Source organism: Macaca nemestrina, chromosome 11 (genome assembly GCF_043159975.1).
Source record: "Macaca nemestrina isolate mMacNem1 chromosome 11, mMacNem.hap1, whole genome shotgun sequence".
In the NCBI taxonomy this organism is placed as follows: Eukaryota; Metazoa; Chordata; class Mammalia; order Primates; family Cercopithecidae; genus Macaca; species Macaca nemestrina.
The window spans coordinates 793,621-812,236 of NC_092135.1; the positions used below are offsets into that span (position 1 = coordinate 793,621).

Consider the following 18,616-nt stretch of genomic DNA (forward strand, 5'->3'; position numbering starts at 1 on the left):
CTGTAATGTCTCAATAAAAACAAAAAACTTAAACACTGCATTGCCTCTGGATCCAGGGTCAGGCACACTTTCCTCGTTAGTGCTTAAATATGTGGTAAATCTGCCACTGTCCCATGGAAATGCCCTTTCATCAAAGGCTGGCCCAGCCTTCACCGGTCACTTACATTTGCAGGTGATCACCACTGAGGGGGCACATAGCTGTAAGTGGGTGTTCCTGGGGCCCGGTATGTGGGCACAGTGACTGGGTGGGGGGCGACAGGAGTTGGGGAGTGAGCAGTCAGCAGGGTACCTGGAAGAAAGAGCAGCACATGACATGAGGCCGACCTCCTGCACAGCTCCACAGTGCCCCACACACACACAAGCCTGGACTCTGCACGGAGGAGGGTATACAGGAAGAGGGATGGTCTTGACCCAGATACTGTCAGACTCTCATTAGATAATCTCCCACACACAAAAATTGTCTCCACACAGCAAGCTTCCACAGACAGTATGTTTGTAAAAGTCTTTTGTGTGTCCCCTTCATAAAGCACACCCAATAATTTTTATAGGTCAGATGATAAACAAACGAGTATAATTCAGCCTTAACAAGGAAGGAGATTCTGACACATACCACAATATAGGTGAACCTTAAGAACATAATTCTAAAAGAAAGAAGCCAGTCACTATAAGACAAATATTTTATGATTCCACTTAGATGAAATACCTAGTCAAATTCAGAGACAGAAAGAAAGGAGAATGGGGAGTTAGCATTTAATGAGTACAGGAGTTTCAGATTTGCAGGATAAAGAAGTTCTGGAGCTCTGTTTCACAACAATGTGAATATACTTAACACTACTGAACCGTACTTAAAAACGGTTAAGATGGGCTTGGCACAGGGCTCACATCTGTAATCCCAGTACTCTGGGAGGCTGGGGCGGGAGAACAGCTTAAGCTCAGGAGTTTGAGATGTGCCTGCGCAACATAGTGAGCTCCCAGCTCTACAAAAAAAGTTGTAAAATTAGCCAGGTGTGGTAGCACACTTATAGTCCCAGCTACTCAGGAGGCTAAGTTGGGAGGATGGCTTAAGCCCATGAGTTCCAGACTACAGTGCACTGCACTCAAGCCTGGGCAACAGGGCAAGACCCTGTCTCAACAAAAAAAAAAAAGTTTAAGATGGTAAAAACAAATAAATAAAAAACAAGAGGCTGGGAACAGTGACTCATGCCTGTAAGCATAGCACTCTGGGAGGCCGAGGCGGGTGCATCACCTGAGGTCAGGAGTTCGAGACCAGCCTGGCCAACATGGTGAAATCCCATCTCTACCAAAAAGTACAAAAAAATTAGCCGGGCGTGGTGGCAGGTGCCTGTAGTCCCAGCTACTGGGAAGGGTGAGGAGGGAGAATCACTTGAACCCAGGAGGTGGAGGTTGCAGCGAGCTGAGATCACACCATTGCACTCCATCCTGGCCAACAGGGTGAGACCCTGTCTTAAAGAAATATTATAAATAAATAAATAAATAAATAAATAAATAAATAAATAAATAAAAACAAGAAATGATAATTCTAAACTACATGAACTTCTGAGTTCTTTAAGAAAAATCTATTTTTCCTACAACTGCAGAAACTCAGCAACTACCTGAGTCCATTTATGGACCAGCAGCACCTCCAACACAGCAGCCTTCACTCACCTGGCCCACACCCAACCCGGTGCCCGCTGCCCTCCCTCCCTGCGCCTCAAACCAGCAGTTTCTGTCTACGCCCAGTTTCCTGTTCCTTGACAGGTAAGTATGGGGAAAACCAAATCAGAGTCTAGGTTGAAGCACACATAATATCCCAGAATGCTTCTCTCTGGCATAATCTCCTTACACTGAAGTCAAGTCCACAAAAACAAGGAGGAAACAGTACGCTTTTGTGTGGGCATGACCTAAAGGTGGCCATATTGACCCACAGACCAGGAGGTGAATCCATATGGGTGGTCACCCAATCCCTAGACATCAGATCAAGCCCCCAGAGCTTCCACAGAGATGTGCCCATCCTAGACAGGAGCCTCATCTCTCCATGGTTTATTTTTCTTAGAGGAGGCCTTGGGAAGTAAAGTACAATAGATGAATGCCGAAGGATTTCTACAGGCAGCTGCTTCCTTCTATCAACAGAAGACCAGCTCTCCTAGATGCATGAAAACATCCCTATGAAGACAACTGACCTTCAAAGACAAGCTCCCCTCAAGGGAAAGGAAGAGGGCCAGCCACCCCGGGACACACAGTGTCCTCCTTCTGCTCAAGTCTTACATGGTCGTGGGGGTGGGAGGAGAGGGGGGCACATCCTGCATTGCCAAATGGCTCAGTTCACCAACAAAGTGAGCCCATCAGATTCAGAGAGGCCTCCACAAGAGGTCACTCAGGGAGGCAAAATAAAAGATAACCTGCTGTTTCTTCCCCAAAGAATTTTCTGTCCTTCCACACAACTATAGCTATGAAAACCCAGAGCCCAGGGTCAGAGGATTTGTGAGCTCTCCCCTGCCCCACCTCTAGGGGACACCACAAGGCAGACACCACAGGAACAAGGACTTACCTGCTGACATGGCCATGGTGGTCCCAGCCACCATGCCCATGGTGACCCCGTTGCCTCTAGGAGGGGGAATGGGAGCAGGGTACACTGTTGCCGGCATGCCGTTGGGCTGCACCACCGTGGTGTGGTGGATGACATGAGGAGGTGCTGCATACAGCGGCTGTGTGTAGTACGTGCCTTGCTGTGGGGAGAAGAGAGACAACTGACACAGGGTCCCAGGGCCAAAGGATGAGTGCCCAGTTGGTATCAACCCTTCCCACACGACAGTGTCTACCCAAAGCATACCTGTGCGTACGGGCTCTGCTGCGGGTAGGCACTTCGCACGGGGTACACAGCAGTCTGGTAGGGGTTCGGGGAGGAGGAGTACGGCGGCACAGCCCCGCTGGTGGGGGAACAGGACACTTTGTAAGGTGTGCCAGGAGTGTAACCTGAAACAAACAAGGCAATGGCCTGAGTTCACCCAAGCCGGTCCAGGCACAGGGAGAGACACATGCAGGGAGGAGCCAAGTGGCGTGTCAGCCCCACGCACCTCGCCAGGCCTGCTGCCACTGCCGCCCCCGCTCTCCTCCACTAAGTTCTGACTTCATTTCTCACTTTGTGTGCGTGTGTGCATGCACGTGTGTGTGGCGGCAGGGTGTTGGGGAGGAGGAAAAAATACCAAAGGAGAACGTTCTACAGACGGAATGCTCACACAGGACAGGAAATAAAAACCGTCTTGTCCTGCTGGAATTAAAATTGGTATGGCCTTCCTGGTGCTAAATTTGGCATCCAAAGTATATATGCCTTTGAATCCCACAATTCCACTTGTAGAAGTCTGTGTGAAAGCGGCGCATGGACCTACGCACGCAGAGGCTTCACTGTAAGCTTGCTCATCACAGTGGTGTTTGTTACGGCAAAAACAGGAGATGCTTGCCCAACACCAGGACAGGCTAAGCACTCTATGGTAAAGCCCTCTGGGTCGAGAAAAGGCTGAACACACATACTTGCTTTTGTTCAGTCTTATTCCTAATAGCCACATAAAATGACATGAAAATGGCGATAAAGCAGATTAAGAGAAAAAAGACATAAAACTCACCAAGAACGGAAGAGAAGACAGCATGCTGAAGCCTGGCAAGCTGAAGTGGAGGGTGACTGAGCAGACTCGAGAGGAAGGCACTCTTAGCCAACAGCGAGGAGCAGCTGGCACCAAGACAGCCCTTCCCCAAAGCCCTGCACACTGCTGGCCACCAACCCACCTCCAGAAGCAGATAAAGAGGCCCGATCTAGTAAAGTGATTCAGTTTGCTGAATAAGCAGTTAGGTGTCCCTTCCTGATCCCAACAGAGAAGAGGGGTTTGGTCTCAGGGAAGGGAGAGGGTCTCTAGACAGCTATGTTCACAGCAGCTATATTCACAATGATCAAAAGCTGGCAATGGCCCAAACGCCCACCAGAAGACAGATGGGTAAACACACGGTGGTGCATCCATACAAATCCTACTGAGCAAGCAAAGGAACAAACGGCTGATCCATACAAGCACATGGATGAATCGCAAAGCCACACCATGTCAAAGAAGCCAGATACAGGGACACATGCTGGATGCATGTACTGACAGAAGCTCTAGGAAAGACCAACCTAATCCACAGTCATCAAAACCCACAGTGCAGGAGCCAGAGGGGCAAGCGAGAACCTTTCCAAAAGAGTGCATGTACCCAAATGTGGTGGCGGCCACACAGCTGTGTACGACTGTCCAAACACACCAAACTGTACACTGAAAAGGATTAACTTGTACTATGTAAATCAAACGTCCACACAAGTGCTTATGGCATCTCACATTCCCATGGGTGAGAGCAGGAGGGGTGGAGCACTCACATGCTGCCCGTGTCAGATAGCACCTTCGCATGCCAGGCACACGTCCCCCAACATCCAGCAATCCACTCCCAAATATTTCCCCCAGAAAAATGAAAACACAGGTCCACAACAGACTCGCAAAAAGTGTTCAGTCTTATTCCTAATAGCCAAAAATGGGAAATAATCCAAATCTTCAACTGGAGAAAGGGTAAATCATGATATATCTCTATCAACATTACTCAGCAATCAAAAGGAAAAAACATGGATGAATCTCACACCATGCTGAGCTTTCCAAAGAAGCCAGAAACAGAACGGCACATATAGCAACGATCCCATTTATTCCCTAACAACAAAGAAACTTACCTACAGTGACGGAAATCAGAGAGGGGAGAGGGCGAAGAAAGCCTTCTCGGATGATCAAAGTGTTCCATGTTTTATTTGGAGTGGTGGTTCCATGGGCATGTACAACTGTCAAAACCCACCCAGTTGAGCACTTAATGTGTGGGTGTTTTGTGCATAAATTATACTCAAGTTTTAAGAAATGAGCTGAGTATAAAGAATTTGGGATCACCTGAGCCGGAGGTCAAGGCTGCAGTGAGCTGTAATTATGCCACTGCATTCTGCCTGGGTGACAAAGTAAGACCCTGTCTCAAAACAATAATAGTAATAATAAAAGTTAATTTTTAAAACATTTTACACAATTGGGCTGTGTTTAGCAATATGTACGTGTGTTTGTTTTTTATTTTTTTGAGATGGAGTCTTGCTCTATTCCCTAGGCTGGAGTGTAGTGGTGCAATCTCAGCTCACTGCAGCCTCTGCCTCCTGGGTTCAAGCAATTCTCATGCCCCAGCCACCCGAGTAGCTGGAACTGCAGGCATGTGCCACCACACCCAGCTAATTTTTGTAATTTTTAGTAGAGACGGGATTTTGCCATGTTGGCCAGGATACTCTCGAACTCCTGGCCTCAAATGATCCTCCTGCCTCAGCCTCCCAAAGTACTACGATTTCAGGTGTGAGCCTGTATATATATGTAGCTGGTCTGTATATTTCGTTTTAATTTGAAAGGGAAAGAGAATGACTGCCCCCCTAGGAAATTCACCAGTCTGGGGTTTTCGTTTCAGGTGCCAGAGAAATTCTGTGACATGGATATATTGCACAGTGGTGAAGTCTGGGCTTTTCCACCTAAATACTGCATACTGTATCAATTAAGTAACATGAAGGCCTCAATGTCAGCCTTCTCAGACTCCCCTGCAGGCCCTTCCAGGTCTCACAGTGGGAGGTGCTGCGGCTGAGACCTGCAGCAGGACAAACAATAGGTGGTCCCGTCCTGCACAGCAAGTGGGTGCTCACACCCACATCTGTCTGTATCCAGAGTCCTGACCCTTCGACCCAAATCAGGCAACTCCCAACCTCAGCTAGTCTCCATCTGAGGAAAGAAAAGATTCCTCCAGGGCTTCCTATATTTTGAAATTCACTCACTGCTATGTTAACCGTAAACAGAAACACTGCCAAAATTTGAATACAACAACTTTTAATACTGGTGCTCAGCCAAAGGAAAGCAGAATACACAGACTTTCCATCAGGATTTGGAAAAGCAAACTTTCAAGACAAGAGCAGTTACAGAGTTCCCTTCTCTGGCTGCTCATCTCCTGGTCTTTAAGAAGGCTAAAACAGGAAAGTGAAAAGGAAAGTTTCACGGGTGTATACATGTTAGAACTCATCAAACTGAAGCTTTAAATCTGTACGCTTAGTTGTATGTCAATTATACCACAACGAGGTTGTATAACATTTTCTTTAATTAAAAAGAAAAAGGTAGTGTGAACGCCATCAAAGAATTATAAAGGAAAAGGCAGTGTTTGTCTAGCCATGTACTGATACTCCCAGGAAGAGACCTGGGACAGTCCAATTCCCCCCTAAGTCACTAGCTAACTCAGGGAAGGAATGGAAAAAGGAAGCATGGTGTGTGGCGGGCACACATGTGACTAGTCATGGTGACTGAGGCATTACACCATCACAGAGAGGCTATTCACCATCAACATGGGGCCATGCCCTGTCACAGCGGAGATGATCAGGACAGATCCAGCCCTCCCCATAAGGTGCCTGGCCTCGGGGGGGAAAAAAATCACAGGAAAACAAACCACCAACATAGCAACATTTTACGCAGTCTTGGCAAGCAATGAGGAGTCAGCTCAGAGAGGGGCGGGTGGGGCAAGGCTGTCTCAAATGAAAGAACTGTGGGGATGGAGGAGGTCAAGGGTCATCCTGGATGGCTCCCTTCCCCCCAGCCACACCACCTCCTTCATTTCCCACTGCCATGCAGCAGCCAGACACCAGCAGGTACCTTCAGCTGTACCCAAAGGAGGACACTGCCGAATGGGATCCCTGCTGTCCAGCTTAATCCCAGTTTCTGCCTCGTATTTCCACTAGCCTGAAAACAGATCCTCCTAGAAGTCAACAAACTCTTATCTGACCAAGATGATAATTTTTTATAAAAGTGTCAAAACACAGAGCAACCCTCTGTGTGTCACATCCTGAGAACTGATGCTAGACTTCCAAGTTGGGAATCTCATTCCAAACTTCCGACCGTTTAAACGAACAAACCCACAAGGTTCCCTTTCTTCATACAATTAAAAATATTCATGACAGATAACTGGAAATATGAACACTGTTTACAATCTTGGTAGTAATAAAAAAATATTTTTTAGGTGTGACAATGACACAGTTCTTATTATCCTTTAAAGATAATAGTTAAAAAGCTGACGAACATAGTATCTGAGATTTGATTCAAAATAATATAAAGGAAAGTGGCAGGGGCCCAGATGAAAAAGATCAGCCAAAAGCTGATAACTGCTAAAGCCAGGCGATGTGTAGGTGGGAATTATATTCCCATATACTTGTGCTAAAGCCAGGTGATGTGTGAGCAGGAATTTTTTTTTTTTTGGATGGAGTCTCGCTCTTGTTGCCCAGGCTGGAGTGCAGTGGCATGATCTTGGCTCGCTGCAACCTCCGCCTCCTGGGTTTACGAGATTCTTCTGCCTCAGCCTCTCAAGTAGCTGGGACTACAGGTGTGCACCACCACACCTGGTTAATTTTTGTATTTTTAGTAGAGATGGGGTTTCACCATATTGGAAAGGCTGGTGTCGAACTCCCAACCTCGTGATCTGCCTGCCTCAGCCTCTCAAAGTGCTGGGATTACAAACGTGAGCCACCACGCCTGGCTGTGAGTGGGAATTAGCATATTCCCATGTACTTGTGCTAAAGCCAGGCAACGTGTGAGTGGGAATTATGTTCCCATGTATTTCTGTAAATACTTGAAATGTTTCCTAATTACTCTTTTGAAGTCAAAGTATTAAATAATATAAGGAAGACTGTTATGGATTGAAATGAGACATAAATTCAACTTTATAAAAAATTCACTATGTAATGTTGAGTACATTCTGATTCCAAACTTTTTTTTTTTTTGAGACAGAGTCTCGCTCTATTACCCAGACTGGAGTGCAGTGGCGCGACCTCGGCTCACAGCTCAAGCTCTGCCTCCCGGGTTCACGCCATTCTCCCGCCCCAGCCTCCCGAGTAGCTGGGACTACAGGCGCCCGCCACCATGCCTGGCTAATTTTCTTTTTTGTATTTTTAGGAGAGATGGGGTTTCACCGTGGTCTCTACCTCCTGACCTCGTGATCCACCCGCCTCGGCCTCCCAAAGTGCTGGGATTACAGGTGTCAGCCACCATGTCCTGCTCAAACGTTTTTTAAAACTTAGGGGATAACTGGGCAAATGTAAATTTGAACTACTTTTAAAATTAGAGAACTGCTGTTTCTAAGTGCGGGCATGCAAAAGCACTCCTCACTCATGTTAGGGAGGGCTACACTCAAGTCTACTGGACAAGACACAAAGGATTCTGAATTGGTTCCACAAGAAGAAAAGAAAAACCACACAACGCTCATCCTTACACAAGGTAAATACGGGAAAAGATCACTGGCGAATCTAGGTGGTGGGTACCGTGGACATTCACTGTACTGTCCGCTCAACTTTTCGGTATACATAATTTTTTTTTTTTTTTTTTTTTTTTTGAGACCAAGTCTCGCTGTTGCCTAGGCTGGAGTGCAGTGGCGCAATCTCTGCTCACTGCAAGCTCCGCCTCCCGGGTTCACGCCATTCTCCTGCCTCAGCCTCTGGAGTAGCTGGAACTACAGGCGCCTGCCAGCATGCCTAATTTTTTTTTTTTGGTAGAGATGGGGTTTCACCGTGTTAGCCAGGATGGTCTTGATCTCCTGACCTCGTGATCCACCCACCTCAGCCTCCCAAAGTGCTGGGATGACAGGCGTGAGCCACCTAGCCCGGCTAATTTTTTTTTAATAATTAAGGTGGAAGGCTGGGCGTGGTAGCTCACACCTGTCATCCCAGCACTTTGGGAGGCCGAGGCAGGCGTATCACATGAGCCTAGGAGTTGAGACAAGCCTGGCCAAGCTGGCAAAACCTTGTCTCCAAAATTAAAAAAAAAAAAAAAAAAAGTAAAAATACGCAAGGTGAAAAGTATACAGCACTTTCAGATGCTGACACACAACTGAGAGAGTGTACGCTAGCCAGAAATCTCCATGGAAATATAACAGTCATGTATGAGGTAAAAGAACCAGTAAGGAAGCTAGCTGAAAGGGCCCATGGATCACCATACCCAAATGCACCCCTAGAAGATGAATTATAGTCAGGCGCAGTGGCTCATGCCTGTAATCCCAGCACTATGGGAGGCTGAGGCGGGTGGATCACCTATGGTCAGGAGTTTGAAACCAGCCTGGCCAACACGGTGAAACCCCGTCTCTACTAAAAATACAAAAGTTAGCCAGGCTTGGCGGCACATGACTGTAGTTTCAGCCACTCGGGAAGGTGAGGTGGGAGAATCACTTGGACCCGGGAAGTGGAGGTTGCAGTGAGCAGAGATTGCGCCAATGCACTCCAGCCTGGGCAACAGAGAGAGATCCTGTCTCAAAAAAAAAAAAAAAAAAAAAAAAAAAAAAAAAAAAAAAAAAGAAGAAGACTACAAAATTTTGCCCAGCCTTTAAAAAGGCCATCAGCGGCCGGGCGCGGTGGCTCAAGCCTGTAATCCCAGCACTTTGGGAGGCCGAGATGGGCGGATCACGAGGTCGGGAGATCGAGACCATCCTGGCTAACATGGTGAAACCCCGTCTCTACTAAAAAAAATACAAAAAACTAGCCGGGCGAGGTGGCGGGCGCCTATAGTCCCAGCTACTGGGGAGGCTGAGGCAGGAGAATGGCGTAAACCCGGGAGGCGGAGCTTGCAGTGAGCTGAGATCCGGCCACTGCACTCCAGCCTGGGCGGCAGAGCGAGACTCCGTCTCAAAAAAAAAAATAAATAAAAAAAAAAAATAAAAAGGCCATCAGCAGGAAGGGTTCTACAGCAGTCTGAAAGATGCTGATGTGGAAGATGGCCTGGCAGTAAGGCATAGGCTGGAAAAAAACAGTCAAACCATGCCACTGAACATGTTCAATCTATACAGCCAACGTGCAACAAGAAGTTACAGTTCTATTTGATAACTGATTCACTAAAGAAAGAATGAGAAGAAAAAGGAAAAGCTATTAGAAGTTGTTAAAACAAGCAATAAACCCACGACCTACATCCATCAACATTGCTAATAAGAAAGTCCTTGACCTTTTCGTCACTGTTCGAACTGCAGAGAGAGCTCCGAGTGAAGAGAAGATGCAAGCTGCCAACCTGAACGAACCTCTAACACAGAGTATAAAACCAAAGTAAGGAAAATCTGAGAACACCTCCCTTCAAAGAGGGAGTCTCCGAGTCAGAAGCGCTCATCTGGCCCACCACATCCACTGAAAAAGGTGAAGTCCTTTCTCAGGCTTCATTTCCTTAGGATACACAGTCGAGGCGCCCACCTATGATGTCTTCCTTTTCTTTTACTGAAAGCCTCAAGCAGCAGAAATCCCTTCAGCCAGCCCTAGGTTTCCCAATCCAATCACCCACGGTGTCTTTTTTGTTTTTGTTTTGAGACAGAGTCTCGCTGTGTTGCCCAGGTTGGAGTGCAGCGGTGCAATCTCAGCTCACTGCAATCTCTGCCTCCCAGGTTCAAGTGATTCTCCAACCTCAGCCTCCCGAGTAGCTGGGATTACAAGCGTGCACCACCATGCTCAGCTAATTTTTGTGTTTTTAGTAGAGACGGGATTCACCCATGTTGGCCAGGCTGGTCGCAAAGTCCTGATCTCAAGTGACCCACCGCATCTGGCCTACCCAAGGTGTCTTACAACACCTACCTCACATGCAGGTTTTGCTGAAGCAAAAGGAGCGACTGCTCCAAGAAGGAAGCATGCAATGCATGGGATGCTAAACCTGCACATTTCACACATGCACATTTTACTTAAAACCAAAACCAAAAAGGAACTAAACAAATATTAATGATGTGCACGCTCAAGTTATTGAGGTGAGGTATACTGAGGCCCACAACTTACTCTGAAATGAAACCCATCAAAAAATAAGATGGACTGAAGGATGGATGGAGTAACGTGTATGTGATACAAGTAAAATGTTACTTGTAAAAGTCGGCTTTAAAAAGTTTAATCGTACAATCTTAGCATCCATATATAGATGATCACTGAAATTTCTGCAGCTTTTCTGTGATATCTGAAATTTTTTACAATGAAATGTTGAAAAAAGTCAACTACTTCTAATCAGACCGATAGTTTTTAATATATATCATCTTACTGTTTTTTCTTATGACTGTGCGGCTATGTTCTAACGCTCACCAGAAAACTCTGGTCTTGGCTTAGGCATGAACGTTACACCATCTTCTAGCCAGCATTTAAGAAAAGTGCATTTCAAGTAAGGCAAACAGGTCTCCCTATCAATTTAAGACTTAGTGTGGGGCCAAGAGCTATGGTGCACACCTGTAATCTCAACACTTTAGGAGGCCAAGATGGGAGGATAACCTGATTCCAAGAGTTCTGAGACTGGCCTGGGCAGCACAGCAAGACCTCGTCTCTACAAAATAAAGATGAGCCAGGCATGGTGGGGTGTACCTGTAGTCTCAGCGACCTAGGAGGCCAAGGCAGGAGGATCGCTCATTGAGTCCAGCAATTCTGGGTTACAATGAGCTATGATTGTACAACCACACTCCAGCCTGGGCGACTGAGCCAGACCCTGTCTCTAAAAACTAATAATTTTTAAAATTTTTTAAAAACTAAGTAAAAACAAAATTTTAATTAAAAATAAAGACTTAGTGGGTGCTTGTCACCTTCCTTAAGTTTTTTTTTTCATTCAGCACTAAGTCCACCATATCCCTCCATAGTAATTCAACAGGAACTTCACAAACTTCAAATAAACAAATATACACAATTACCTCATCGTACCCAAAACTATACACTGCCCCCTGAAATACAAAATTCATTCAGTGCTAGGTCTTTCCAAAACAACAGCTTTCCAGATTCTCCCTCCCCAAGAAGCCCGTCTGTGCCGATGCAAGCCACACGGCGCGAAGAACAGAAGCTCCCTCCTTCCACTTTTACCAAACCTGCGAGCGACCCTGGCTGGGCCCTCAGGAAGGACATGCACAGGGTCACTGACTTTAGAATGCCAACTGTTCGGGAACCAGAAACTTTTTATTTAAATAGGTCATTTTTTCCCCCAAAAGTACTGTGTACCACACAGATTTTTATAATAATTTTTGAGTAAAAAAGACATTTATTTAGAAAATTTTAAAAATTCAGAAGCCTAAAGTACATGTGAGGAGAAAAGATCTGCACCAAAACACAGCATCATGAAATTTCTGAACACGAGAGGCAAAAATCCTACAGAGTAGCAAAGAAAAAACAATGTTACACTCAATCAGGCACCAACAAGGTATCCCAATTCTCAGCAGCAGTGGTGGAAGCTGGAAAGCCATTGAGCAAAGGCCTGAAAATTCTGGGGGGAAGTAACTGCTACTCTAGAATTCTACATCCAGACAAACCATCAACCAAGTGTGCGTGCAGAATAAAATGTTTGCAGACATGGAAAATCTCAAAATTGTGACTTTTCCATACTCTCCCAGGTGCTTACTGAAGAAAATCCCTTGCCAAAGCCAGAATAAACTAGGAAAAAAGAAAAGAACTCAGGCAGAAGGGAAAGGCAAAAGCAAGCCCTGGGATGATGAGGAAGAGTGACCCCCCAAGGGTCTGGCCCAGAGGACAACCAGTCCAGGTAAGAGAGAGGAAGGGAGGGCTTCAGAGCTCACCAGGAAAACACAACACACAGGTATCGGAAATTGCTAAGAAGAGATCTCAACACATCGGGGGTAGCTGGAGGTTTAAGTAATGCTATGGTCACAGAAACCTAATCAAATACACCAGGTAAGTACAGTATTAATTCCAGGGAAATCACAGTAGATGCAGAAGAAATTGCAACAGGGCACAGGACAACAGGATCGCCACATAGAGGACAGAGCTGTCAACAATGCTGAAGTGACCACAGTAACAGAACTGTGAAGGAAGGTAGGGGCAGCAAAGTGAGAAGTCAGTAAAGCAGTGCCACTTTACGAAAAGAAGCAGGGAACAGCAGAGACACGTCATGTCGACGCACGGAAATCACAAGCAAAAGCAGCTTTAAAGAATTAAAGAGCTCGAGTTTGCCCATGGGGAGTGAAACGGGGGGGGCTCCCACAAGGGAGGAGGGAACTGCTACTGTTCATTTTAAAAAGCCTTTTGGAGCACTGCGATCTTTTACCTAAGTGAATGTAAACCTGTAAGAGGGAAAGAAACAGGCTCCACAGGACCTCACAGCCTATTAATATTCCAAAGACTATTCTCTCCTGCTTGGCTGCCATGCGTGAAGTTTAATTTTTAAACAAACCAAGGGTTTCATTTTATGGCTATAATTCTGAGTTCAAAAAGAAAAGAAATGCCAGGTGTGGGGGCTCATGTCTGTAATCCCAGCACTCTGGGAGGCTTAGGTGGGTGGATCACCTGAGGTCAGGAGTTCAAGACCAGCCTGACACACATGGAGAAACCCCATCTATACTAAAATTACAAAAATTAGCCAGCGTGGTGGAGAGCGCCTGTAATTCCAGTTTCTCAGGAGGCTGAGGCAGGAGAATCGCTCTGCCTCCCGGGTTCAAGTGATTCTCCTGCCTCAGCCTCCCAAGTAGCTGGGACTACAGGTGCCCGCGACCACGCCTGGCTAATTCTTTTATTTTTAGTAGAGACAGGGTTTCACCGTGTTAGCCAGGATGGCCTCGATCTCCCGCCTCAGCCTCCCCAAGTGCTGGGATTACAGGCATGAGCCACAGCACCCAGCCAACATTTGTATCTTTTAAAAGTAAGTGCTAATGTAATAAACATCTAAATCACCTTGTAAAGAACAGACTGTTTTGACAATTTCAGATCCTCATTACAAATACTAGTTATAGGTCCCTGTGACTCTAAGTGGGAGCAGAACAGAGGCCTCAGTGCGCTGGCCCAGCTGACATCTGTGCCTGATCATAGGCTTGGCGCTGAAATCCTCCCGTAACAAATCAAGGAGTTATCTATCCATTATTCCAATGCCAAAGGTGAAGTTAAACAACTTACCCAGGGAGTGACACAGCCAGGAGTATAAGCCACATCCAGCTAACTCCACAAACCAAAGCTCTGATTCCAAAAATGGACAGCCCAGTTGTATTAATTCATTCTCACACTACTAATAAAGAAATACCCGAGACTGGGTAATTTATAAAGGAAAGAGGTTTAATGGACTCACAGTTCCACATGGCTGGGAGGCCTCACAATCATGGTATAAGGCAAAGGAAGAGCAAAGGCACACCTTACACAGCGGCAGGCAAGAGAGCGTGTGCAGGGGAACTGCCCTTTATAAAACCATCAGATCTCATGAGACTTATTCAGTATCACGGGAACAGCACAGGAAAAATCCACCCCCATGATTCAATTACCTCCCACCAAGTCCCTCCAATGACACGTGGGGATTATGGGAGCTACAGTTCAAGATGAGATTTGGGTGGGGACACAGCCAAACCATATCACCACTCTTGATGTGTGCATACACAGCCTTGTTCAGGAGGACAAAATGAATGACACCTTCTCCATTTCCAGATTCCGAAAAATAGAATTCTTCAGCAAAAGACATCTCATCACAAGGTTCTCAAGATTCCTCTTATGTTACAATTGGAAGAGGGCTAAGAAATACGTGGCATTTGGATTACAAAAGTGCTCTGGAAGCCAAACTCCACATATACAGCGTTGAAACCACAAGTCAGCATTGGGTACAAACTGGATGGCAAGAGAACCAAACGGCAGATCAAGAAAGCAGCAGGGGCCGGGTGCAGTGGCTCACTCCTGTAATCCCAACACTTTGGGAGGTCAAGGTGAGAAGACTGCTTGAGCTCACGAACTTTAAACCAGCCTGGGCAATACAGTGAGACCCCATCTCTACAAAAATTTTTTAAAAATTATCTAGGTGGGGTGACTTGTGCCTAAGGTTCCAGGTACTTGGGAAGCTGGGACAGGAGGATCGCTTGGCCGTGAGCCAAGTTCATGCCACTGCACTGCAGCCTAGGCAACAAAGTGAGATCCTATCTCACACACACACACACACACAGAAAGAGAGAGAGAAAGCGAGAGAGACAGAGAGAAAGCAGCAGGAAGGGAGAAAAACTTCTCTTTTAAATTTTTTATACTGATAATTTTGGCTTGCTCATCAGAAACAGGGATAGGCTCACTGAAAAGGGAATTTAAAAATTCAAAACATGAGGCTGGGTGTTGTGGTTTATGCCTGTAATCCCAACAGTTTGGGAGGCTGTGTTGGGAAGATCCCCTGAACTCAGCAGAAAAACGCTGTAACTACCACTGGACTTCACCTTGGGTGAAACCACAAGACCCCCATCTCTTAAAAACAAACACCTAACACATGAAAACAGAGAGGATCCCAGAAAAAGATGGGCACACAGCTGTGATCCAGACTCAGGTCAGATGGCCAACAACACTTGTGGGACATCAGAAAGACTTTCTTTTTTCTTTTTTTTTTTTGAGACAGAGTCTCGCTCTGTCACCCAGGCTGGAGTGCAGTGGCGTGATCTTGGCTCACTGCAACCTCTGCCTCCCAGGTTCAACTGATTCTTCTGCCTCAGCCTTCCAAACAGCTGGGACTACAAGTGTGTGCCACTACACTTGGCTAATTTTTGTATTTTTAGTAGAGACGGGGTCTCACCATATTGGCCAGGCTGGTCTTGAATTCCTGGCCTCAAGTGTTCTGCCCACCTTGGCATCCCAAAGTGCTAGGATTACAGGCATGAACCACCGTGCCTGGCTGCCTTGTATTTTTTATCCACCAATTTCACAGCTTCTCCTACAAGACCAGAAGATCTGGCACTGGTGCGCCAGCAGTCTGGCACCCAACAACTGCCTGACACCCGTCAGCGGATGCCCCTCTAAACAAGGCAGGCCATTTGGGCAGCTGCAGTTGCTACCTGCCTGTCCCTGCTTCTGGATTATAGAACAATTTGAGAGCAGTCTTGGAAAAGGGACAACACAGGCCTTACCTCCCTATGAGAAAGGAGAGATGTTCAAGATGATGGGTGACAAGCTGGGCATGGTAGCTCACGGCTATAATATCCCAGTACTTTGGGAGGCTGAGGCAGGAGGATCACTTAAGCCCAGGAGTTTGGGACCAGTCTAGGCAACACAGTGAGACCCATCTCTACAAAAAATAGAAAAATTAGCTGGGTGTGGTGGTGTGCACCTGTAATCCCAGCTACTCGGGAGGCTGAGGGGCGAGCATTGCTCGAGCCTGGAAAGTTGAAGGCGCAGTGAGGTGTGACTGCACCACTGCACTGCAGCCTGGGCGACAGAGCAAGACCTCGTCTCAAAATAATAATGAGATGGGTGGCACATGTTCCACAGGGTGGCCCCCAGAGGCGCCCAAGGTGGGAAGTTGTCAGCAGCACTCGGCCTCCAAACACCACCCTGCTTCTGCGAGGCAGTGCTGCACATTTTTGGCAAGAACAGCTCTGTCAGCCTGAAATAAACTCAAGGTTCTTCTTGTAAAATAAAAAAGCTGAAAGTTTTAAGTACATTTTCACACTGATTTGTGCCTCCATGAAGACATGAGTAAAAGTGGGCTACCTCTGAAAATCCTAAAAGAGTAACTAATGTTATGGTGGTCTACAGCATGATTATCACATGCCACATTCATACGTATGCCGAGGATACAAACTTCAATCCATTCCTACCATCACACACAAAAATTAACTCCAAATGGGTCACAGACATAAAAGAAAAACCTACAAGTGTAAAACTTCTACAAGAAAAAAGAAGAAAATATTTGTGAAGTTAGGTTACACAGGTTTCTTTTTTTTTTTTTTTTTTTTTTTTTTGAGACAGTCTCACCACCCTGTAGCCCAGGCTGGAGTGCAGTGGCGTGATCTCAGCTCACTGCAAGCTCCGCCTCCCGGGTTCTCACCATGCTCCTGCCTCAGCCTCCCGAGTAGCTGGGACTACAGGTGCCCACCACCATGCCCAGCTAATTTTTTGTATTTTTAGTAAAGAGCGGGTTTCACCGTGTAAGCCAGGACGGTCTTGATCTCCTGACCTCATGATCAGCAGGCCTCGGCCTCCCAAAGTGCTGGGATGACAGCCGTGAGCCACTGCGCCCAGCCAAGTTACACAAGTTTCTTAAGTATGGTACCAAAAAGCATGATCCATAAAACGACTAACCCTCATCAAACATTTTTTTGAGACGGAGTCTCACCCTGTCACCCAGGCTGGAGTGCAATGGCATGATCTCAGCTCACTGCAACCTCTGCCTCCTGGGTTGAAGCAATTCTCCTGCCTCAGCCTCCTGAGTAGCTGGGATTACAGGAGCGCACTTCCAAGCCCAGCTAATTTTTGTATTTTTAGTAGAGACAGGGTTTCACCATGTTGGCCAGGCTCGTCTCGAACTCCTGACCTCGTGATCTGCCCACCTCCGCCTCCCAAATTGCTGGGATTACAGACGTGAGCCACCGCGCCTGGCCCAAACTTTTAAAACCACTTTTAAAGACACTGTTAGAAGAATGAAAAAGCCACAGACTGGGAAAAAACATGCATATATCTGGTAAGAACTCTCAAAACTCAATGATAAAAAAACAATAACCGACACACAATAAAAGCTGTATACAAATTCTTCACCAAAGTCACACAGAAGGCAAATACGCACATGAAAAGATACTGCTACACATTCACTAGAATGGCTAGAATTAAAAAGACTGACCACACCAAGTGTTGTTAAGGATGTGGAGGAACTGCAACTCACAAACACTGCTGGCAGGAATGTAAAATGGTACCACCATTTCGGAAGACAGTTTGGCAGTTCCTCACAAAGTTAAATACACACCTGCCATAATAACCAGCCACTCGAATCCTCTGTATTTATTACTCAAGAGAAATCAAAGTATATGTTCACACAATAAACTGCATGTAAATATTAACAGCATTTTCATTTCTAATAGCCCAAAACTGCAAATAGCCCAAACGTTCATCACATGGTACATGGATAAGCAAACTGAAATATTTCCATACAACAAAATACTACATAACAATAAAAAGGAATGAACTACGGATACACACTACGAGACGGATGGTTCTTTCAAGGCAAAACACAAAAGGAAAACCACTCTAAAGGGGAAAAAATGGGCCAATGTGGCAAACAGCCAGGGACTGAAAGTCGAGACTCTTGGCATAACTGTGTCTTATAGTCATGGGAAACCCCTGAGAAAAACTCATCTGGGAGCATCGCTCTGGTTTAAATGGGAAGAACACTAACCCAGGGACAGAAAGCTCGGGAGCATGACAACCAAGTCAAGAATGTTTTTTTCAGGCTGTGAACTACAGGCTGAACAAGGGTAGTCATAGTGGAAATGGAAAAGAAGAGATGGATGTAAGGACAGAACATAAAGGCAGAATTTCATGATTCACAAAACTGGAAGAATTTGGGGAAAGGACACTGCTATTGTGTCCTCCTCTGTCAGAGTTAACTGTGTTAGGCTAGTGTGAGGGACAAAAGTTGCCCCAGCAGGATTAAGGCCACACCACAGCCTCAGATCAGAGTGTGCACCACCACTGCTGCGGGTGAAAAAAGTCCAAAAGGAAAACACCGGAAAGTGCAGGCTCCTAGGAGGAAATCCCACTAAATAACCAATCTCCTCACGATTCAGACCCAAACCAATTCCACTTTCAATAGTAACAGTGATTTCCAAAATCTAAAAATATTCATATATA

At 46.1% G+C, this 18,616-nt stretch overlaps 1 protein-coding gene across 3 annotated transcripts in view; it reads right to left on the reverse strand.

The window, feature by feature from the left end:
* Positions 1-18,616, reverse strand: part of LOC105464146 (family with sequence similarity 168 member B) — a 38,962-nt gene that overhangs the window by 4,914 nt on the left and 15,432 nt on the right. For all 3 annotated transcript variants that reach the window (XM_011711808.3, XM_011711809.3, XM_071072499.1), the window contains exons 4-6: positions 2,831-2,973; positions 2,549-2,726; positions 165-289 (exon numbers count right to left, since the gene is read on the reverse strand). In XM_011711808.3, coding sequence (XP_011710110.1) covers positions 177-289; positions 2,549-2,726; positions 2,831-2,973 — 434 coding nt within the window. In that variant the 3' untranslated portion in view covers positions 165-176. The remainder of the gene's footprint in view (positions 1-164; positions 290-2,548; positions 2,727-2,830; positions 2,974-18,616) is intronic.